A 24,364-nucleotide genomic window follows, 5' to 3' on the forward strand; every position below is an offset into this window, starting at 1 on the left:
CTATAGTTTGATGCTCGAGTTCGATCACCTCCTTTATGAAGTGGCACAATCTTGCCCTCCTTCCACTCTTTAGGAACTTGACCAAGTGCAAGACTCATATTAAAAAAATATGTCAAGGCAGGTGTCAACTCTCTGGCACATTCCTTCAGAATATGCTGTGATATATTATCAAGTCCCACAGCCTTATTTACATCTGGTTTACTCAACTCCCCAAACACCTCTTGCTGACTTACAGTCAGTCTCTCCTCCCCATCATCAACTGCCCTTAATCTCTCCATGAAGTCACATTCACAAGATTGAAAGATCTTTATGAACTGCTCATTAAGTATCTCCACCACACATTCTGCAACAGCTGTCTTTATACCATTTTCTCCAATCAATGTCATCCTTCCATAATCATTCTTTCTTTTGCTGGCTACATATCGAAAGAACTCCCTAGGATTCTTTTTGGCTTCATTAGCTAACTGCTGTTCATACCTCTCTTTAGCTACCAACCAAGTCACCCTCCTTGCCTGGTCTTTGTAGACCTCATGAAATTGGTTACTTCCACTTCTCTTATGCTGCCTCCACAATGTCCTTTTTCTCTGTATTGCATGCTTAATCTCTTTATTCATCCATCTCACACCTACCTTATTTAAACTTCTCACCCATGGTATACATTTAGACATTGCATCTACTAAGTAGTTTTTGAAAATCCCCCAAGCTGCATTGATCTCTTTTCCAGCTAACTCCTCATTCCATGCTACACCTGCAAGCTGTCCCTTGAGCTCTTCATAATCACCCCCCTTGTAGTTCCACATATACCCTTTTTTCACAGGGGTCCTTGCACTGCTGGCAACCACCCAGGTAATCACCTCATGGTCACTTTCACCAACTGGTGGATGATTTGACACCTCATTGATAATTACATCCTCCGATGAGATGACCAAATCCAAAACCTTTAATCCTCGTGTGCCCTCTGTTACATACTGTCTGAGGTCGTTATCCCTCAAAAACTCAAGAAACTCGTTTTCTTTACTTCCAGTTGCTATCTCTTCATTCCAGTCTATATTGCCATAATTAAAATCACCCATAATGATCATCCTTTTCTTATTTGCTTGGCTTATTTGACTATACATTTCACTATCACCACCATCCACATTACCAGGTCTATAACAACATCCCACCAAGTATTTGATTCTATTCACCTCTATCTCACACAATACTGCCTCAAAACCACTGGCCCTATTTCCCTCTTGCATCTCTACCTTGTATGGACATAACTCTTTCTCTATCATCAACAGCACCTCCCCTCCCTTTTTACCCCTTCTATCTTCCTGAAACACATCATACCTTTCCATCTCTATTCCTGTCAGGATGTCGTCCTCATCTAACCATGTCTCACTTATTCCGACAATCTCTGGGTGCACAGACGCAATTAGTGCAACCATTTCATCCGCCTTGTTTCTTATACTATATGATATATGATATGATATGTTATCTTATATGATTTTTATAGATATAAAATGAGTGTATGTATAATGTATACATAGTCCAGTCAAAATACAAAAATTCATACCTATAGTTTTCGTTGATGGCAATTCATTTAATTTCTTCTTGTTTTCAAGAAGAAATAGAGTGAAGTGTTTCATGGTGAAAACTTCAAGAATATCTGCACCCAGTGTCTGAAATCTCCATTCCATGCTTCAATAGATAAGAGGTAAATTAAATTGTACTTTAGTCTCCCCTTATCTGCAGGAGATATGTTCCCTGGCTCCCCCCCCATGGATACCTGAAACTGCATGCAGACTGTGTTTTTTCCTACATACATGCATATGATAAAGTTTAATTTATAAATTAAGCACAATAAGAGATTAACAACAGTAACTAATAACAAAATTGAACAATTATAACAATATACTTTAATAAAAGTTATATAAATGTGCTCTCTCAAAATACAATATTTTATTGTATTGTACCCATCCTTTTTCTTCTTGTGATGATGTGAGATGACACAATGCCTATGTGATGAGATGAATGACATAGTGTTAGGTTACTGTTAACCTTATCCTCAGAAGGAGGATTGTTGAGCCATGACAATGTCAGTGGATAGATGTCAGCAGCAGACGATGTTGATTGTTGGAGATCCTTGATAGGTGAAGTTTTTTTTTGCCGAAACTTTTTGGAAGAACATTGTAATCGGAAGTTGGTGTCTCTTTCTTTTTAACTCATCAAAGTGTTGCTGCAGAGGTTGTAATCATTCGGTGATCATACAGGTAACTGTAATGCTGCGTTCCATCTGAGAATCATATTCCATAATTTTGTCCTCGGCAAATTTCAGTAATATCCACATTGCTGGTTCCGCTTCAGTTTCTTCTCCTTTATCTTTCTCTTCCTCTATAAATGACTCAAGTTTTTCCAAATTCCTCATTTGTTAACACTTCTCGATGGCCTTCAATGTGTTCTTCCACTTCTTCATCAAGCATGTTGTCAAATCCTTCTCTGCCAATTTGTCTTGCTGTGTGAATAATTTTTCTAACTTCTCCATCGATCTCTGAGAAGTCTTTAAAATCATTTACGACTTCATAAGTTCTTCCAGCAGGCATTTACAGTTTCTGATTTTAATTTATCCATTGTAGCTTTGATGAATGTTATTGCTTCAGCAATAGTGAATGATTTCATGCACTTCATCATGTTCAGATTAGGATCAATTACTGATCGAATGCAATTAAATACAAGGCCTTGACAAGTATGTGGCTTTGACAAACCGAATGAATGCCCTGGTCAAGGGGCTGAAGCAATGAGGTTGTATTTGGAGGTAAAAACACAACCTTGACATTTTCATTTTCATAGCAGATTCAGGATGGCTTGGTGAATTGTCTGTTATTAATAGGACTTTAAATTCCAACCCTTCTTCTTTCAAGTATTTTTTTCACTTCTGGGATGAAGCATTGGTGGAACCATTCCATAAACAAGATGGCTGTCACCCACACCTTCTGATTATGTTCTGTTGCCAGAACATAATCAGATAGATAGTTTTTGTTTTTGAGAGTATGTGTGTTCTTCGCTCTGTACACTACACCTGGCTTTATCATACATTGCCATTGTATGATAAAGCCAGGATTGCCACATAATACCATAATAATGTCACTGCAGCATTGACACATAATACCAGAGTTAATCTGTCTTCCATGTTTTATGCCCTGATGCCTCCTTTGCACTTTTATGAATATAGGTTCTATTGGACATCATCTTCCAGAGGAGCCTGGTTTCATTGCAATTAAAGACTTGTTTTGAATGGTATCCTTTCTCTTTAATCAACTTCTTCAACTCTGCCAGAAATGTGACAGCAGCTTCTTCATTGGGAGACACAGCCTCTCCAGTAATTTTTATATTTTCAGTTCAAACTTATTCCTGAATCTGTGTAACCATCCCTTACTTGCAATAAATGGCTTGGTGTCACTTGTTTCAGAGGATCCTTGCTGAAGTCTTTGTATAGGCTCATTGCTTTCTGGCACAACATGTCGCTTTCAATCAGAACACATTTTCTGTTCATGTCTTCCACCCACAAATTTAATCCCTTTACCATCTTAACTAAGCAATTATCATGCACTGTGGCTGTAACTTTTGCAGTTTGAGGTGCAACAGCAAAAGTAACATAAATTTCTTTTTCTTTCTTCACAATTTCATGTATAGAAAATTCGTTTTTACCATCAATCTTAGCAACCTCAGCATACAATTTTTTTTTCTTTTCTTATTAAGTCTAGAACTTTCATCTTTTCACTTAAAGGAAACACTTTGGCATATTCAAATTGCTAGCACTGTTATGCTTTGGGGGCCATTAAGTAGTAAAATACTGTAAGGGTTAATTGAACACAAGCACATTGCGATACCACGACAGTCAATCTGATAACCAAGACAGCTGCTAAGTGACTAATGGGTGGGTAGCGGATACATTGTCTAGCATATACAGCTTGGATATGCTAGACAATGGGTTGATTCATGTCCTGGGTGGGACGGCGAGAGATTTCATCACATTACTTAGAACGGCGTGCAATTTAAAACTTAAAAATTGTTTATTTCTAGAATTTTCCATTTAATATTTTGGGACCAAGTTGACCATGGATAAGGGGTGGGATTACTATATTCTTGTTTCAATCATTTATCCAAGCATGAGCAAACAAAAGTTTGCACTTATTTTCTCATGCCTGGGTCAAGGATAAAAACAAGAATATAATTTCTTTAAGTATAATTTACCCTTGCAATAATCAAGTGAAAAAACTTGCTACAAGGAAAAAGATAATTTCATTAACTTCAATGTAATTGAAAACAGATTCCCACAGACATGATCTTTCTTTACCTTGTACATTCAGACCCTCAGAGGATAGGATGTCCCTACTCAAATAAATATTTATTATTATTATATGGGAGCCTCCATGAAGTTAGAAGACTTAAATATAGCACGAGGATATATTAGAAAGAATCCAGAGAAGACTGACGAAGATGTTAACTGGCCTTTGTAGATGGATTGAAAGAGAGAGAATGCAATCTGCAAAGCCTCATGAACAGGAGGAGGAGGAGGACAAATATGATTGAGCCATGTAAGTTGGTGAGGGGAATTGTTAGTAGGTTAATGTGGAATGGGAGGGAGGGATATAGAAAGAGTAAAGTTTATATGCAGGGAAAGGCATGTCAATGTTGTAACCCCTGGCCTATAGTAGCAACTGATAATAAATTTTATCCTGCTGGCTTGTATCTCACATCAGGTAGCCTCAAATGCACTGTCCTCCTACTGAACTTCTGCTGTTTTTGGTGATGGCAATACACACTCTCTTCCTCCATGCTGTTCTCTCTGTGTACTCTGAAAATATTATATATCCTTTTACATTCTGTTTCTATAACATTATTATCCTCTATTAACCAAGTCTCACTTATGTTTATAACTTTTGGCTAAGTTGAAGTAATCAATGACAAAAACTTCTCCTTATTCTGAATGCTTCTAGCATTAGTGTAGATAAATTTCATTATCACATTGGGCCCACAACTTACCTTGCATCCTTGTATTGAAATTCAATACCAGAGTAAATGCATTCAGTATTTTTTTGCCATTCTCACATTTACTTGCCTCAGTGGTAACTGCATACATAATCACCCACATCTGGAATGGAGGAATGTATGATAGTTCCATTGTACAAGGGTGGTGCAAAAACTGATGTGTCTAACTACCGACCTATCAGCATCTCTGGTTTGGTAGTGAAGGTTTTAGAGAAGTTGGTAAGAACTTACATACAGAAATGGGTAGACAAACATGCTATACTCTGCAAGGAACAAAGTATAGCATATTTTAGCAATTGGCTCATATTTAATAGCAATGCTACAGCCAAGCTGGATAAAGGAAATGGATACACTATGATAATGTTGGATTTTTCTAAGGCATTTGATAGGATACCACACGAAAGGCTGTTACATCAACTGGAGAATATGGGATTGGAATATAAATTCTTGACTTGGATCAGGAGATGATTGACAGACAGATATCAAAAAGTGGTATTCAGTGGATGTGAATCTGCCAGATTTAAGTGACGAGTGGTGTATCTCAGGGTTCAGTCCTTGGGCCATTATTGCTTAACTTATACATTAATGACATCAGGCAGGATCTAACATCAGATGTGCAATTGTTTGCCAATGGTGTGAAGATAGGCAGGGCAATGAGGGATGCTATTGATATTTAACAATTACAAAATGATTGAATAGACTGGAAATTCGGGCAAACAAAATGGCTGTCAGTTTAATGTTAGTAAGTGTAAAGTTATGCACTTTTGCATGATTAGAGTTCCAGCAGTACATTATATTAGCAGGGTTCTGCTACAAGAAACTGAAGAGGCAAGGGATCTTGGTGTATTGGTGGATAGGAATTTAAAGTTCAAAGGTCACATAGCAAAAGTTGCAAATACAACTCAGAGGATAATTGTGATGTTGAAGCAAACTTTGACATGTAAGGATAAGGAAGTCATTTTGCCTCTTTATAAGGCTTTGAAAAGACCACACCTGGATTACTGTGTGCAGATTTGGTTTCCTGGGTTCCCAGGAGATAAAGAAGCTGTGGAAAGGGTGCAAAGAAGAGTTACAAAGATTATTTAAAAAAGAGTTACTAACTGAACTTCCAAATTATGGGATTTAGATTATGAGGACAGATTGTGAGTATGTGGATTGCAGGCTCTGGTTAACAGGAGAAAGAGGGATGATATGATAGAAGTCTATAAACTTTTGAATGGGTGTTATAGGATATCAACTGATGAAATTTTTTGTTATATGGAAGGTGGGAAGAGAACATGGGGGGGGGGGGGGCATCCATGGAAGTTAAGTTTGTTCACAGTCAAGAAAGGGGTAAGATGTAGGTTTTTCTCCCAGAGAGCAGTGAATGAGTGGAATAATTTGTCCTTAGGGATACTGAGCACATCTAGTATGAATGAATTTAAGGGAAGGTATGATGGCTGGTTTGGTTGATTTATAGCCTCTCTCGATGAGTCCTTAACTCCCTGAAGGTCTCACATAATAATAATATTAATATCCCCCTAACTGAACTTCCAAATTCTCACTGAATAACACTTTCAAACACCAACTCCAAATCCATTCAGATGCAACCCCATCAGTCATATGTATAAGTCCTTATGTTCATCAAATTCCTCCAAATTAAGGATAAGGAAGCATTAATTAGGTTACCAAAGTTACTTGGCATTGACAGGCCACTGAGCCTAACACACAAAGGAAGATGAGATGAGTTATCTACAACCTGCACACTATTGCACAACCTATGCATTAACTTATTTGCAGTCATGGCCCTTCTCAACTTGCCTTTATCATACCATGGAAGCAGATTCACAATCTCTATTCTCTATTTTTTTTTTTTTTTCACTTTTCCCGGTAGCTCTTTCATGTCTTCTGTCATGCCATACTTGTCACCTTTCAAATCAGCAAAAAGGGAAAGTAAAATTTCTCCCTCTTTGAATCCTAAGGCAGCAGGAGAGCAACGTTTTTCTCTTTGAGAAGAAAACCTAGCTCTTACCCCTTTTTAACTGCACACAAACTTAACTTCCACAGATGCCCCTTCTCCTCTTCCCCCTTCCTTATAATGAAAAATTTTATCAACCAATATCCTATAACACTCTCTCAAAAGTTTATCGTATCAGTCCCCTCTTTCTTCTGTTCCACCAATGTCTGTAGTTCACATACTCTCAATCTATCGTTGTAATCTACATTCCATAACTCAATATCATCTTTGTAACTCTCCTTTGCAGCCTTTCCAGCTGTTTTTATCTGCATCTTAAACAGTTTCTTTATCCATTTTGTACCTAGACCAAATCCATGCATAGTAGGTGCAGTTGTATCAAGGCTTTGTAGAGAGGCAAAATGACTTCAGCATCCTTACATGTCAATTCATTTCAGCATAGCATTTATTCCTTAGGTTGATTTTGCAGTTTTAGTAATGTGACTTTTGCACTTCAACTTTCTGTCTGCCATCATTCTTAGATCTCTAGCCTCATTAGCTACTCCAAAAACAATCCCACCAATGCAGCACTGGCACCTAGTATTTTTCTTGTGTGTGTGTGATTAATGTTCGGCGCCTTTCCAAAAAAGTTTTTTTTTGAATAAAGTGTGAATAAAACGAACAGGAAATGAAAAAACAAATGAAAACCGCTTTACAGTATAATATTACCTACGGATTAGTCCTGATTATACAAATTTTTTTTACATGTAACTCAACAATTAATCATAAGTTGATTTATGATACATCAAAAAATAAAGAACTATTTTAGGTATATTTTTGTAAATTTTAATCAAAAATTTACAAAATTTTTGATTAAAATTTACATTAAGACTTTTATTAAAATTGATTAAGCTTTTACCAACTTCTTTAAAAACATCATTTTCTTCTTATTGTGAACCTCTTGTTTAATGAATAATCGAGTCCAGGATACAATTTCAGAATTTATTTGTTCATTTCCGGGAAGATCTGAAGGGGCCTCCGAACAGAAGATGGCGTACATTCATAATTATATGTACCATTTGTTGTTCGTTTAAACTCGTATCTCATAATTTTTGACATCTTTTAGGTGCCTTTTCTTATGTTGCGCCTGTGTATATTGCACACGTTGCACATGCCACCAGCCGGGCCTGCACCAATATAATATGCTGTTGGATCTTGCATCATGCCAAAGTGCATAACTGCACCTACTGTGCATGGATAGCATCTCTGATTACCATGCCTATATTTACATCATTAGCAAACAAATGAAGATCTTCTGTGAGCTCCTTTCCAATATCATTAATGTATAGAATAAACAAGAGTGGTCTAGGGATTGATCTCTGGGACACTTCACTGGTCACCTTAAATCTGGCAAATTCACATCCCCATATTTACTTTTTGATACTTGTCCATCAGCCATCCACTTATCCAAGCCAACAGTTTATATTCCAATCCCATATTCTCTAGTTTATGCAACAACCTTTTCTTGTTGTTATTATTATTATTATTACTGCACAGACACCTCCATGGAGTCCACAAACTGCACACTATTTCTCTTATACAACCTGTGCAATGACTCATTTACAATTATGTGCCTTCTCAACTTGCCTTTATCATACCATAGCACAGCGGATTCACAATCTCTCTCACTCTTTTTTTTTTTTTTTTGGCTTGTTCAGACATGACTTCTTTTTAGTAAACTCATGCTGTTCTTGCAAAGTATACTTTGTTTGTCCACCCATTTCTGTATACAAGCTTTTATCAACTTCTTTAAAAAAATCTTTACAATTACTCCAGAGATAATACTGATAGGTTGATAGTTAGACACATCAATCTTTGCATTACACTTGTGCAATGGGATTATCATACATTCTTTCCATTCCTGTGGAATCTTTCCTGAGCTAAGATTCAGATTATACAAACATGTCAAGGATCAACCAATTCAGCTAAACATTCCCTTTTCACACATGCTAATATCTCATCTGTCCCAATTGCTGAACTTTTTACCCAGGTTATGCAACATCTCTAGAACATCCTTCTCGTGCATCACTGTCTCTTCATCCAACATGGTGGTAGCACTGTGCACTAATGTTACATACACCATACTGATAGATCTTGAAGTGAAGTGAGCACTCATTATTTGAACTGCCTCTGCTTCTGATACTAGGTTACCATCTGCATTCAATAAAGTTATTCTTCCACAGTCATTCTTTCTTTTACTTGCAGCATAATGATAAAAATTCTTTTGAGCTGCCTTTAGCTTGTGCTGCCAATTTCTTTTCATACTCCAACTTAGCTTTCTATACAATACTAGTCACTTTTCTGGCCTGAGCTTTATATATTATTATTATTATTATTATTATTATTATTATTATTATTATTATTACGGGTATCTCCATGGAGTCAGTAGACTCATCGCGGGAGACCCAAACTAGCAAAACAATATCTGTCATATCTCTTCTTGAATTCATTTACAGATGAAGAGCTCACAACAAAGTCAGGCAATGAATTCCACTCATTCACCACCCTCCAGGCAAAAAACCTTGTTCTGACACCTTTGTTAACCACACTCTTCTTTAATTTCCAGAGATGACCTCTTGTTCTTCCATCACTATCACACAGCTGAAACATTTCCCCTGCATCAATCCTATAAAAACCTTTTAGTAATTTGAATGTTTCTATCATATCCCCTCTTCTTCGCCTATCAGCCAATCTCTGCAATCCACAAGCTCTCAATCTATCAATGTAGGGAGCATTTTTTATATCACTCACCAACTTGGTCACTCTTCTCTGAATCCTCTCCACAGCCTCCTCATCTCCAAGGAATCCAGGTGACCAGACCTGAGCACAGTAATCCAAATGTGGAAGTATCAATGCTTTATAAAGGGGAATAATAACCTCTTTATCTCTGGATGTCAGTGTGTTCCTCAACAACCAAGTAATCCTATGTGCAATCTTGGACACCTTAGCAATGTGTCCTCTGAACTTCATCTCCTTATCTACCAATACCCCTAAGTCCCTAGCCTCATCAATCTCTTGGAGTACCTTTCCATCGATGTAGTACACAGCTGGTAATCTTTTAATCCCAAAATGCAAGACTTTACACTTTTCCACATTGAACTGACATCCATTTTCTTTTGCCCATTTTACCAGCTTATTTAAATCCTCCTGCAAACTTTCAACATCAGCTTGATTTTTTATTGCACTACACAACTTTGCATCATCAGCAAACAACTGAATATCTCCCTTTAAGCCGTTTCCTATATCATTTATATACAAATTAAACAACATTGGCCCAAGCACAGAGCCCTGAGGCACACCACTGGTCACCTGCCTCATTCTGGACTCGGCTCCTCCATACACCACCTTATGGTATCTCTCCCTGAGCCATTCTCCTATCCATATCACCAATTTAATATCCATTCCCATCTGCTCCAATTTGCGTAACAGTGTATATATTTCATAACTCCTCTCACTCTTATTCTCATGATATTCCTTCCACATCGTTTTCTTCTTATTATGAACCTCTTGTTTAATGAAATTGCACATCCATTTCATATAATGCTATTTGTTCTTCAAACTCTAGGGACACATTCAGATACTGCATCATTCAAGCATATTTTCAAAGCTTCCCATGCACTGCTAATATCCTTTCCATTCAACAGCTGATACTATGGAACCAATGATAGTATTCTTCTCAGTTTGTCATAATTTCCAGATTTGTAATTCTGCATATAACCTATCCTGATTTGGAACATTCATATAGCTAAACACCCATGAAATTTCCCATGAAATTTATGACATGATCACTGTCACCAAATGGTGGCAAAATAATCACATCCTTAACTGAGATATCTTCTGACACTATGATCAGATCTAATTCTCTTTGTCCTTGAGTTGCTGCTTTCACATGCTGCTTGAGAAAGTTATCATGGAACAGCTCAATAAATTCTCCTTCATTATTTGAATTTTCGTAAGTTTTCTTTGATATATAATCAATATTATTGTATCTAAATTTTAACTAATTCAGTATTTGTCATGCTATACTCTAAAAGAACAAGAAAATTCATTAAAATGAAGAATATATAACTTTAAAATAATGATATATGGCTTTGTTATTTTTTAGTTCATCTTGTATTTTTATACATTTAGGAAGTGGCTGAACCATTAATGGATTTGAAGCAAGCTATTGTAGAAATTGAATCAAATGAAACTCTGAGAGTAATTTTAGCCACACTCCGGTCTGTTGGCAACTTTCTTAATGGTGTAGAGGTAATTTTTTAAAATTTTTTTTTTTTTAAAGAAAGAAATTGTTTATTTGTATCAATTATTTATATTTATTCATAATATAAGTAAACTGTCTCCAAAAAATATGAAAAATTTTATAGTATTATTAGTGTATTTTAGAGGTAAATATATGCAGACTAATAGAGGAAGAAATTTTGCAGATACCTTGTTTGGATGTTAGGATGTCTTCATTCTCCATACTTCTGCTGTTAGTCTGATAAAGGGGGGAGGAAATGGGGGGAGGGGTGTTTCAGGCAAGGTGGGAAGATTGAATTAGAAAACCTGGTTTTTTTTTTAAATAATATATAACATGCAAAGCATGTTTCAAAACATGCAAGTTGGGAAAGCCACCAACATACACAATGGATTTCAAATACCCCCACAGCCAAAAGTCACATTGAGTGATGTCCGGGGATCAAGGCGGCCATGCCATTGGAAAGAACTGACTGATAACCCTCTCATTACTGAAATGCTGGCGTAAAAGGCTCTGTACTGAACGTTCGATGTGTAGCCGTGCTCCATGCTGAATAAAAATTATGGAGTCCAAACATTGTCTTTGCTGCAATGCAGGAATGATAAAATTTTCCAGCATTCATCGATAAATCTCTTCAGCAATAGAGCAGGTTGCAGGACCTGTAGGGGTAATGTGCTCAAAAAAGTATGGTCCTATTATGAAATCGGCTGTGAAGCCACACCACACTGTTACTTTTGGAGAATGCAGTGGTACTTGCTGGATAGCTTGGGGATGTTCAGATGCCCAAATTCTGCAGTTGTGAGTGTTGACCGACCCATTCAGATAAAAATGAGCCTCATCACCCCACAATATTCTCCATTGTCAACCTCCATTCGGGCAAGAAACATTAGCGCGAAGGTCATGCGCTTATCATAATCTGCAGTAGTTAGTGCTTGCACATGACTGAACTTATACAGATAGAAATGAAGCATTTTCCGTAAAATTTTCCAGACTGTACCATAAGCCACATCAAGTTTGTGAGCTATGGTATGAGCACTTGGACCACTACTGGTCCCTGTGTCGTCGAACACCGCAGTAGCAGCATCTGTTACTGTCTCTTCTTGCACTGCTTTTCGTCCTCTGCCAGGTCTAACTCCTAGTAATCCAGTTTCTTCAAACTTCTTAATCATACCTCTCAGTGCTATAGCTGACATAGGACCTGTACGAAGGTTATGAAGCCTTCTAAATTCCCAAAGGGCCGCTACGGCATTGCACTGTTTAAGATAAAACAATTTAACACGTAAAGCACGCTGAGGTAAGGTAGGACATTTATTGAGCACAATTCATCAGTCATTCGAATAGCTGCCTGAACATTCCCAATCCCTTTTTAAGTGGAATTGGTGGCGTGCTGTCACGTACGCACAGTAAAATTTGCATAATCCCTTTTACCTGCCTTTACTGCAAATATTTGACTGCTTTCGGCTCTGCCAGCGCCAAAACCCCTACTGGCGATTTTTGGTACTAAATCTTTTTTTCAGAATTCATCTCCCCATGCCTTCGAAAGTCTCAATATAAAATGTGGTCTCATTCTGTGTATTAGTTTTAGCTACAGATACCTCCAAAGAGGGAAAGTTAATTTATGGCCACCCTGTATTATTATTTTCAGAGCTGTCATTTTTTGTGCCTATTTCAGCACAAAGGAAAGATGTGTTTAAGAAAACTTGCTTACTAGACGAAGATACATGCAAGTATATTAGTCAAGTGATCTTCACCTTCTTTTGTTGTAATAGCAGGAATTTTAGAAATAAGACAAGCTGAATGACTCTGTGAGTAAAAACAAAATAAAAAGATAAAGATGACAGGAAGTAGCTGTATAGAAAAACTATAGAACATTTTAGCTGAATACTGTGTTCTGTTCTTGTTCAGTATAGTATTTGATGTTATCTCTCTCTCTCTCTCTGTCTCTCTCTCTCTCTCTCTCAGAATTGAATTTAACTGTGAGTCAGAGAATGAAAGATTTTCTTTGAGCTCATATGTAATTCTAGAACGGCCACATAGTTGTCCTCTATTTAATTACAATTTAAGAGTTAGATATATAGAATATTAGAATTTACTAAATATAATTCTGCAGAAAATATGAATGTCAGATCACCTTAGAGAAACAAAAAGAATTATTTAATATACAGAATTGAATCTATTGTATATATTTATATGTTTATAGTAAATATTTAATTTTTTTTTTTTTTTATAAACTTTGAGTTTCTTTTATTAAATAAACATAACATGCTGATTTTGAAGTCAATGACCATCACAGATATGAATCCAAAACATTTTAACCAACTAAAATAAAATTATAATATATTGTTAGCTTACTCTCCATGACTGACTATAAATAAAAGGTTTGGATATATAGAGCAAGGTGGGGAATAACATAACTGGTGCAGTTAACAAGATAATATGGCTTCTTAGCCATTTTTTATTATTATTTTGCGACCTCCATGGAGTCCACAGACTCATCATGGTAGGCCCACTCAACAGCAGTATATTTATCGTAATGAGCTTTGAAGTTATTTAAACTACCCTACACTCACAGCGCACTCAGGCAATGCATTCGACTCACTAACAACTCTCCACATAAAAAATGGGGAGAGTTGTTACTCCTCACGCCCTTCTTCACCAGGTCCTTATACAACTTCCAGGGATGGTCCCTCATTCTTCTCATCTTAACATCCACTCTTTATATAATTTTTTTTGTACTAATCTGATAGAATTCCTTAACTAACATGAAGGTCTCTATCAGATCTCTTTTCCTCTTATCCAACAACCTGTGTTATCCACATTCTCTCAAACGCTCTTCATAACCAACACTCCAGAGTCGTGATATCACTTTGGTTATTCATCTCTGGACCCTCTCTAATGTTTCCACATCACAATGAAAACTAAGTGACCAAATCCAAACACAATGGTCCATATGCATTCTGACCAGTGTCTTATATAGAGGCACCCTCTTATCCCTACATGTCAATGTATTTTTTATCATAGTGGCTATACGATGTGCAGTCTTTGCAACATGTGTGATGTGCCCTTGGAACTTCTGTTCACTGCTCACCATCACTCAAAGATCCCAAATCTCATCCACTTCATGAAGTACAGTTCCACCAATACAGTACGTAGCCTTATATCTCTACACCTCAAGTGTAAGAACTTACATTTATTAATATTAAAACCACAACACCACTCATTTGTTCAAGCTGAAAGTCTATTCAAATCATCCTGTAGAGAATTAACATCAGCATTACTCCTGATAATTCTACCTAACTTTGCATCATCAGCAAACATTTGAAGATCATTCCACATGATATATCATTAATAAACAAGTTAAATGGTAGGGACCAAGAACAGAACCCTGAGGCATGCTGGACACCTTATCATGTGGTATTCTATCAAATGCTTTTGCAAAGTCCAAGAAAATCACTGTATACGATTCTCCCTTATCCAACACGTTCGTCACCTTATCATAAAACATAAACAGATTGCTAAAACTAGACCTGTCATTTACAAATCCATGCTGACTGTCATAGAGAATCTTATGTCGATCAATCCAATCCTGTATTCTATTTCTAACCAATTTTTCCAACACTTGATCACAACTTCAGATATATAGATCAGTCTATAATTGGAAATTTCTGTTCTCAAACCATGCCTGTGGAGAGGTATTATTTTGCCTTCTTTCCACTTCTTGGGATCCTTCCCCCTACTGCAAGACTTTCGTTAAATAACCAGGACAAGGGCATAGCTATTGCACATTCTTTAAAAATACGTGGTGATATGTCATCCATTCCCAATACCATATTAACATCTAACCCAAGCAACACTTGATGGCCTTCCACCTCCTACCCATCTCCTTCCACCCATCTCCCTCTGATTCTTTCACCTTTAATTCTCCTAAGTCTTGTCTCCCATTTGATGAAGTATTGGTTAAATAATTCCACTGTATGTTGGAATATGTTTATATTATCACTATATGTTTATGTTATCTTATTCAATTTTCTGCATTCTTCTTCTTCTAGGAAAATCATATCATTCTGGTCAACAAAAAATGCTTATTGCTTTATTTTCATTCTTCACTACTGAGCTATAAGGTTCCTTAAATTTTATGACATTATGATAGATGGGTAGTTGTTGTTCAAGAATCTCTCTAGAGATATTATGTTGTTCTTTATGCATTTACACTTTTTTTTCCTACTATAAATTTTAGTTTTCCTCTTGGTTTTCTCATGATTTTTTGAGAAGTGTAGCAATTTTTGTTACTTTCAAGTGGATAGTTGTCTGAACTTCATTCTGCACCACTATTGCATTATTATTATTATTGTTACATATCGTAGTCACCAACTACAACAACACACAGCATGATCCAGTATCCACACATACACACCACACCATTTACTACCCACTAATAGTATTTTTGTCTGTAAATAATTGTACACATTTCTCTTGCTGATTTGTCTGTATGCAGGATGAAAAACCAGAGTTTCTGGGGGGGGGGGGAAAGGAAGGCTAATTCCATATGTAATCGGCTAACTCACCTTCAATTGAAAAAAAAACTTCAATATAAAGATTCCTCTTGTCATGACGAGAATCAAACTTGGACCTTTTCCAATCAAAGGGTGCAATGTATCATTGTTCTTCCAATTGCACTATGGAGGCACTTAATAATAATAACAACAACAATAATAAAATCTAAAACAAACTTTAATAGATCAGTAAAAACAACTGAATTTGCTAAATAATAGGAGTGATAATACTCAGTGACACTATTCTCTACAAAGGTAGAAAATAGCTTCTTAGTGCAGATTTATCAAACTTTAATAGTTGGGGAATATTAATAAATTTATGTGAAGAATCTGATAAAAACTTTTGATATATAAAGAGAGAGAGAGATTATGGCAATTGAAACCACAAGATCTTGGTTTCACTTACCATTATCAGTAGGTTATGGAGCCTCCGTATGGAGCCTCAGTCAGTATAGACGAAGTCCTTTGGTCAGTAAGACCTGAGTTCAATTCCCGTCAGTGATGTGAGGAACCTTTATCTGGTCTCTTTTGACCAAAGGTGAATTAGCTGGTCTCATACGGAGGTAGGGGGGGTTTTTTCACCCGGAAACTTGGGTTTTTCATCCCCCAGAACAGGCAAACTAGCCCCGTGAACACACACATGGATTACAGCCATATGCCAGTCCTGAGCCCAGATAAAATTGGGGGTGGGGGAAGCAATGGTGAACTACCCTGTAAAAATCTCATCAGGAATACTTTATCGGCAATGCCTACAAAGTCACCTATGGTCGGAAATGACTGAAAGGGAAAATCAGTAGGTTATGTCTATTAATTTCTTGTGTTCTTCTCCGGCATGTTTGTCTGTTTTACAGAGTTAAAAACATTAGTTCCTGGGTGGAAACCAATTTATGCTATAATCATCTATGCTTTGCAAAGCAATATTATTGTTTATCAAGAATTATAGTACTAGTTACTCCAAACATTTCATGGCATGTGTCCAGGGTGGAATCTGTACTGTGGTCACTGATTAAGTGATGAGCCTTCAGATGATGAAGAAGTTGACTGTTAATGATTTTTCATTATTTGAGAGATGACTGAGGACACTGGTTTGATGGCAGCATTTCTGATATCTCTCTCTCTCTCTCTCTCTTTTTTTTTTTAATAGATTGAAAATGGACCTTGGATTTGTAGATAGCTGTTTGTTATTTGTTGCATGCTTCAGTGCAGGCCGGCTGAGAATGAGGCATAGTTGTGTTCTCAAACAATCAAGTTATGCAGTATTTTTTTTTTTTTTTTTTTTTTTTTCTAGGACTGCTTTGGCACAGCTGTTAAAAGACCAAGACCTAGATAGTGTGAGAATTTTGAATGAGGAATAAATGTAGGTCTCATTCCAGTAAGAACAATTTCTGTAAAATGATCAGAACATGTGTGTGACTCTAGAGAGTGGAAACTTCTTCTTTTTCTGCAGCCTCTCCCACTTAAGTGGGGTCACTGTTGATGATGAGTCTCCTCCACAACCTCCTGTCTTGGGCTGTCACCACATCCAAGTTCTTCATCCTCAAGTCCTCTTCTACCAGCTCCCTCCATCTCTTCTTTGGCTGCCCACGCTTCCTCCTTCCTTGCACATCCATCTGCATGACCCTTCTTCCCACATTCGCCCTCCCTCCTCATCACATGACCAAACCATCTCACCTTGCCTCCTGTATCTTCACTCCTAAGTTCGTAACTTTCACTGTTCCCCTCACATAGTCATTTCTTAGACGATCCTTTCTGGTCACACCGCACATCCACCTAAGCATTCTCATCTCTGCTACTTCCATCCTGCTGATGTTATTTTACCTCAGGGCCACAGTTTCTATAGCATACGTCATAGCTGGCCTCACTACTGTCCTATACATTTTGCCTTTCAGATTGATCGCACCCTCTTATCGCATAACACTCCAGCCATCTCCCTCCAGTTCCTCCAACCCGCTTGTATCCTGCATCCCACTTCCTTCTCAGCTCCTCCATCTTCTTTCACTGTTGAACCTAAGTGTCTAAAGTCCATCACCTTCCTGATGACATTTCCTTCCAGCTTGAGATCTGTCTCTTGGCTGCCATCCACTGTGCACGCATATACTCTGTCTTACTTCTGCTCAATCTCATACCTCTCTCTTCCAGTACTTTTCTCCATCTTTCCAGTTTAGTTCCCGCTTCTTCTCTTGAATCTGCAGACAGCAAGGTGTCATCTGCATACAACATTGTCCAAGGCGCATCTTCTCTCACCTCCTCCATCACCACCTCCATCACAATGTTAAACAGAAATGGACTTAATGCTGATGCAAGCCAACTGTTACTTGAAAACTTTCTGTCTGTCCCAGACAGGTCCGAACATGCATCTTCACATTTCTGTACATCTCCCGCACCAACCTGACATATTTTTCCGGAACCTTCTTCTCCCTCAGACACCTACAGACTTCTTGCCTTGGCACTCTGTCGTATGCTTTCTCCAGATCAATAAATGCCAGATGTAGCTCCCTTTGTTTTTCTCGAAACTTTTCCATCATCTGCCGTAACCCAAAGATAGCATCTGTTGTTGATCTACCAGGCATGAAGCAAAATTGTTCCTTTGCAATCTCCACCTCCTTCCTCAATCTTCCATCAAGAACTCTTTCTAGGATTTTCATTGTCAGAGAGTGGAAACTAGTCTGGCTATTGTAAGGAAGAATAGAGTTGATCCTGCTTTTTGGTACTACTGCAGTGCCAAAAGATACAGGGTTGAGAGGAGCTGAGCAGTTGCTCACACTCATGTCACTGTTGTGGTATAGGTCTTGTGACTTCTCATATGTGGAGTCAATATGGGGATGGGATCAAGACATACAGTGGTTGTTGTAATTGCTATTGAGATTCTGCGAAAAATAGGTCAGATTTGGATGTCTGTAAGCAGTAATGTACATGATTTATGATTTTGTTTATGCTATGAATGTTGGTTAAGAAAATGCGAAATTATTTTTGGCAATTTTTTTTGGTAGAATTTTTGATATATAACTGCAGGTGAATTCTAAGTACTTCACATTGTTTCATGTCCTAATTGATTTTTCAGATTAAGTTTCGTTTTTCACTTTTTTCACTATATTGATAATTCTAAATTCCATAACTCACTGCTTCATCATCTGTAAGCTTTCTGCTACCAGCTATATTTTTTGAAATTATAAAACTATGTTTGGGTGTTCACCTGGAAATGAAACTAAAATTAGAGTTTACTGAATACGTTTAATTTAATACAGACAGAAATTTTATCAATAACATTTTTTTTTTGACTTTTTCAGGCTAAGGGCTTTCAGATTGATTATTTATCCAAAGTTCCAGAAGTGAAGGACACCGTTCACAAACATTCTCTTCTTCATCACTTGTGTCACATAGTCATGGAAAAGTTTCCTAAGTCCAGTGACCTCTATTCAGAAATTGGTGCTGCCACAAGGGCTTCCAAGGTAAAAATTGCTGACCTTCATATTAATTAATCACCTAGTACTTAAGTAATTACTCAGCTGTATACTTAATAATAAGCATACAATCTCATAGGCTGATTGAAACAGGAGGCATGTTTTGAGGACAAGTGTTCTGATTATGAAATATTTTAAATATTAGCATTTTTTTGAGTTTTACAATATTATAACTAAATTGCATTATAAACATAAATAATTCAGAATTTTTAAAAATTTTCTTTAGTGGCAGCATATACTGATTGCAATTTTAAACTATTACAGTTATCATAAATCAAATTTGTATTTATATGTGCTTTCAAAGGTTGTACAGAATAACAGTACTACATCATTATGTTTACATTATAATTAACTTTATATCAACATTTTCTCTCCAAATTAATCTGCTATTTTCAGGACTCAAATACTATCAGAGCTTATATTTTAATTTTCTAAGACTTTCTAATTGCATCAGACTGCATCTTGGTCTTCTCTTTGGGTTTTTTCCTCTCATTTTAGCATCAAACTGCAATTTTGATAAACTTTTCTCTCTCTCTCTCTCTCTCATTCTGTTTAAGTAATCATACCACCTGAGATTAGCTCTTCTCTTCATTCCTGAATGCTAACAATATCAAGTTCTTTCCTAATATCTTCATTTTTAATATGATTCTGTCACTGATGCTATGGTTTCACTCCCATAATTTTTCTCAAGATTTGTCTCTAGTCCTTGATCAACTGCATTATTTCTAATCCACTATTGGATCCATAAGCTAAAGTTGGTTAGAACACTGTCTTGTTATACTGCTAATTTTAGTGATTTGGCTAACTTCTCTCTTATTCCATATAAATTTATTCAACTGGTTCCCAATCATATTAGCTTTGTCTATTCTATTTCCAAATTTAATTTTCTGTCTTCACTAAAAACTGTTTTATGTTTCTACAGGTTCTCCATTGAGAGTGTAACTTAAGTTTTTTTATGTTCTCCCTATTTTTATAGTTTTGGTCTTTTTCTTGCTGATTTTCATATCAATTTGTTATAGCAGTTATTCAATCTAGTTGAAGAATCCTGAAGACTTCAGTAAATTTATTTAGTATAACATCATTTGCATAAAGTAAAGAACTAAGTTAAATATCTCTTAATTTTAATATCAGGTTTGATGTGATCCATATAGATGATGAATAAGAGTGGAGATAATGTGCACCCCTGTTTTATATCTTACAAGGGGGGGATCCCCCCCCCCCGTGTTCCAGACTGATAGGCCAGTTCTCCTTGAATTCTAATGACTTGAATTTCGAAGACTCGAAAGAAGGTTCTGCACCCTCCGACACCTACAGAGCCCCCCCCCCCCGAGTTCTGGACCAGTAGGCTGATTCTCCTTGAATTCTGATGACTCGAATTTCGAAGACTCAAAAGGGAGTTCTGCCCCTGGCACCTACGGCGCCCAACCCTCAAGTTCCGGACTGGGGCCAGTTCTCCTTGAATTCTGATGATTCGAATTTTGAAAACTCGAAAGGGGTTCCCCACCCCAGCACCTATGGCATCCCCCCCTCCGAGTTCCAGACCGGCAGGCCGGTTCTCCTTGAATTCTGATGACTCGAATTTCAAAGACTCAAAAGGGGGGGTTCCCCCACCCACCCACAGGCACCCATCCTCATGAATTCTGGACTGGTAAGCCAGTTCTCCCCTGAGTTTCAAAATGTTTCAAATAACTTGAAAAAAATGTGACAGAAAAACCTTATACAAAAAAGGCTTATCATTTTATATATATAGGGTAGATTTCACATCAAGCCATCTTCCTCTATCTCCCTCAATTCCAATTGCTGATTTACAACTTAAGGATAATAGACTAAGTATTGCTCTGTGTAATGATCTGTGTTGCATTTATGTGAAGTAAAAATTGAAATTATTTTGTTTTCAGGTTGATTATGATGAAGTTGCTAAAAATTTATCTAAGATGGAAAGTGAATGTAAAGCTTCTTGGGATTACCTGAAGGTAATTGCTAAGCATGATGGCTCAATAACCATGAAAGTCAGGTATGTAATATTGTAGTAATGCTATTATACAGTCAACTTTTACTATAGCACTTTGTACTCTAAAACCAACCAGTGAATAATCCAGAGAAGCATAACAGACATAATATACCTTTTTCTTTATGGCTTTAGTTGTCTTGGTTGAAATAATCCCTGCCAGTCCCAATCTCAATCTCACTATAGGAAACATATTATAGGCAATTCATCCACTCATTATAACAGGAATACCAAAAAATCCCTATCTAAAATCCCATAGCGTCAATGGTGTTCTAAAGAAATTCGGTATTAAAAATTATTCCTATATGTTTGCTATAGGGAGCATTGGCTGCATACTACTAACAATAAACGGAATGATGATTAGTATTTCTTTGAAAATTCTCTGAAGGCATGATAAATTAAAAAACTATAAACTATATTATTACATAACATAAACATAAGACTGTAGCATCCTTTTTTCTTTTTTTAAATTGAATTATATGAAAAATAATTAATGATTTGTAATACTGTATTTCTTTCTTATTCTGCATTACATTGAATAACTAGGAAGGATTGTTGGTAAGTTGTTAATGCACTTAACTGCTTTTATATAAAATAAAAAAAATTAATTCCTAATTAGAAATTTTGCTAATTTTTTTTCTGAAAAGGATTTTCACTGGAGGTTATATATATATATATATATATATATATATATTAGTGTTTATAATATTTTTATGTTTATGCAGAAAATATTTAAATTCATATATTATCTGATTTTTTATTTATAAAATTAATTGCATAATTTTTTTTTGTTTTTAGGATGTCAGAATTTCTTGCAGATTGTGCAGAACGAATTATTGTTTTAGGAATCATTCATAGGAGGATGATCAACAGGTGATTCTTGAATCCTAAAAAACATTTTGTTTTCATTATAAAATATAACTTTTATTAATATATATATAGTAATTACCATTTATCCAACCTTCAAAGCAATATTCCTTTAGTTTACTGACCCCATTACATGTCATCACACTTCAGGTACAGCACTGTGCAATTGTACTTCAGCTATTTGACCTTTTAATTATCAGAATGGTCTTCTTGCTGTGGTTGAATAAATGGTAGATTACTGTGTATATGTTATGGTTAAAGTGATAAATCCGGTTATTATTAATAATTACTGGTTAAAGTGAATAATTCCTAGAGGAGTCTGGTAAATGTAATAAAACATGTTTATAGGTTTTCATTCTCAATAGAAATTATAACAGCTTAGGTCAGGTTAGTTTATAATGAAAAAAGTAAGGAAAGTACTTCTTTTGCACTCAATGAAATCAGAAATCATTATAAACTAACCTTTATCAATTGGAAATCATTATAACCTAAACTAACCTAACCTTTATTGGTTAGGTTAGTTTAGTAAGTAAGGAAAGTATTTCTTTTGCACTTGATGAAATCAGAAATCATTATAACCTAACCTGAACTAACCTGGATGTCGCATGTCGAACCAGAGTGTAGTTGTAGTTTGTCGTGGGCAAATTAATGGGGATGAAAGATAAACGTTGTTGTGGGCCGAGCTTAATGATTGCGGGCAGATAAATGGGGATAACAAATAAAAGTTGTTGTGGCCAGTGAATGGGGATAATAGATAAATCAGAGAGGAACTGATCAGTATTTTTCTCCATTGATGAGGAAAGAGGTACAGCAACGACATTTATATATTATCCCCATTTATCTGCCTGCAATTATTAAGCTCGGCCCAAAACAACGTTTATCTTTCATCCCCATAAATCTGTCCACGACAAACTACGACTACAATCTGGTTCGACATGCAATATACAGGTTAGTTTAGGTTAGGTTAATTTATAATGATTTCTGATTTCATTGAATGCAAAAGAGTAGTTTCCTTACTTTTTTCATTATAAACTAACCTAACCAATAAAAGTTAAGTTAGTTTATAATGATTTCTAACTGATAAAGGTTAGTTTAGGTTAGGTTAGTTTATAATGATTTCCAACCAATAAAGGTTAGGTTAAATTAAAGGGATAAAAATACCTTATTATTTTCCAGCCAGTATGCGAAACTTTAAGATCAAAAACTACGATCTAAGAGTTTCATGCCGAAGAACTATTGGCGAATCCAAGCGTAAGTGACCACTTGGTAGTACCACACCAAGGCAACTCGAAGCAAAGGTGGAGCAAGATCCCTCACTATCCTTGATATTTTCTCATAATGTAAAAACACAGCTCCTAGGAGATGTAATACTATCATTACATTATGAGGAGAGGTCACTACCCAGACTGGTTTCAACCTTTTTTGAGGTCTCATCAGTGAGTAGGTAGACCTGGATGATATCAAAGTTTAAGTGAAAAGAACTTACATACCTTCACTATATGAATGCCAGACAGGTGTGCCCATATATATTATTATATATTATATGACTAAGATGAAAAGCCAAACGGCTATTTTTTTTTTTCCCTTGCCAAGTTAATTAAATTAAGGGGATAAAAATCCCTTATTAAAGTTTCGCATACTGGCTGGAAAATAATAAGGAATTTTTATCTCCTTAATTTAATTAACTTCGCCAGGAAAAAAAAAAAAATAGCCATTTGGCTTTTCATCTTAAAGGTTAGGTTAGCTTAGTTCATAATGATTTCTGATTTTACTGAGTGCAAAAAAAAAGTACTTTCCTTACTTTTTTCATTATAAACTAACCTAACCTAAGCTGTTATAATTTCTATTGAAAATGAAAACCTATATATAAAACCTATAAACATATTTTTATTACATTTACCAGACTCCTCTAGGAATTATTCACTTTAACCGGTTAAAGTGATTAATTCTTGTAAATTATTCACTTTAACTGGTAATTATTAATAATAACTGGATTTATCACTTTAACTGTGACACACACACACACACACACACACACATATATATATATATATATATGATACATAAATGAAATGTGTTTCATAAAAAAGTATTCCTAAAAAAATTTACTTAACTTTCTTAATTATATTGAAGAAACTGAATTGCTTCTATGTTATTGCAAGTAGCCTGTTTATTTTATTTTATTTTTTGAGATCTTAAAGAAAAATA

At 36.1% G+C, this 24,364-nt stretch overlaps 1 protein-coding gene across 3 annotated transcripts in view; it reads left to right on the plus strand.

Moving 5' to 3' along the window:
• Positions 1–24,364, plus strand: part of LOC150103262 (FH1/FH2 domain-containing protein 3-like) — a 469,484-nt gene that overhangs the window by 405,662 nt on the left and 39,458 nt on the right. For all 3 annotated transcript variants that reach the window (XM_090397848.1, XM_090397849.1, XM_090397847.1), the window contains 4 exons: positions 11,159–11,278; positions 19,108–19,269; positions 21,180–21,295; positions 22,088–22,162. In XM_090397848.1, coding sequence (XP_090253974.1) covers positions 11,159–11,278; positions 19,108–19,269; positions 21,180–21,295; positions 22,088–22,162 — 473 coding nt within the window. The remainder of the gene's footprint in view (positions 1–11,158; positions 11,279–19,107; positions 19,270–21,179; positions 21,296–22,087; positions 22,163–24,364) is intronic.

This window comes from Typopeltis vanoorti, chromosome 9 (assembly GCF_054136105.1).
Source record: "Typopeltis vanoorti isolate ZY-2024b chromosome 9, IOZ_Tvanoo_1.0, whole genome shotgun sequence".
In the NCBI taxonomy this organism is placed as follows: Eukaryota; Metazoa; Arthropoda; class Arachnida; order Uropygi; family Thelyphonidae; genus Typopeltis; species Typopeltis vanoorti.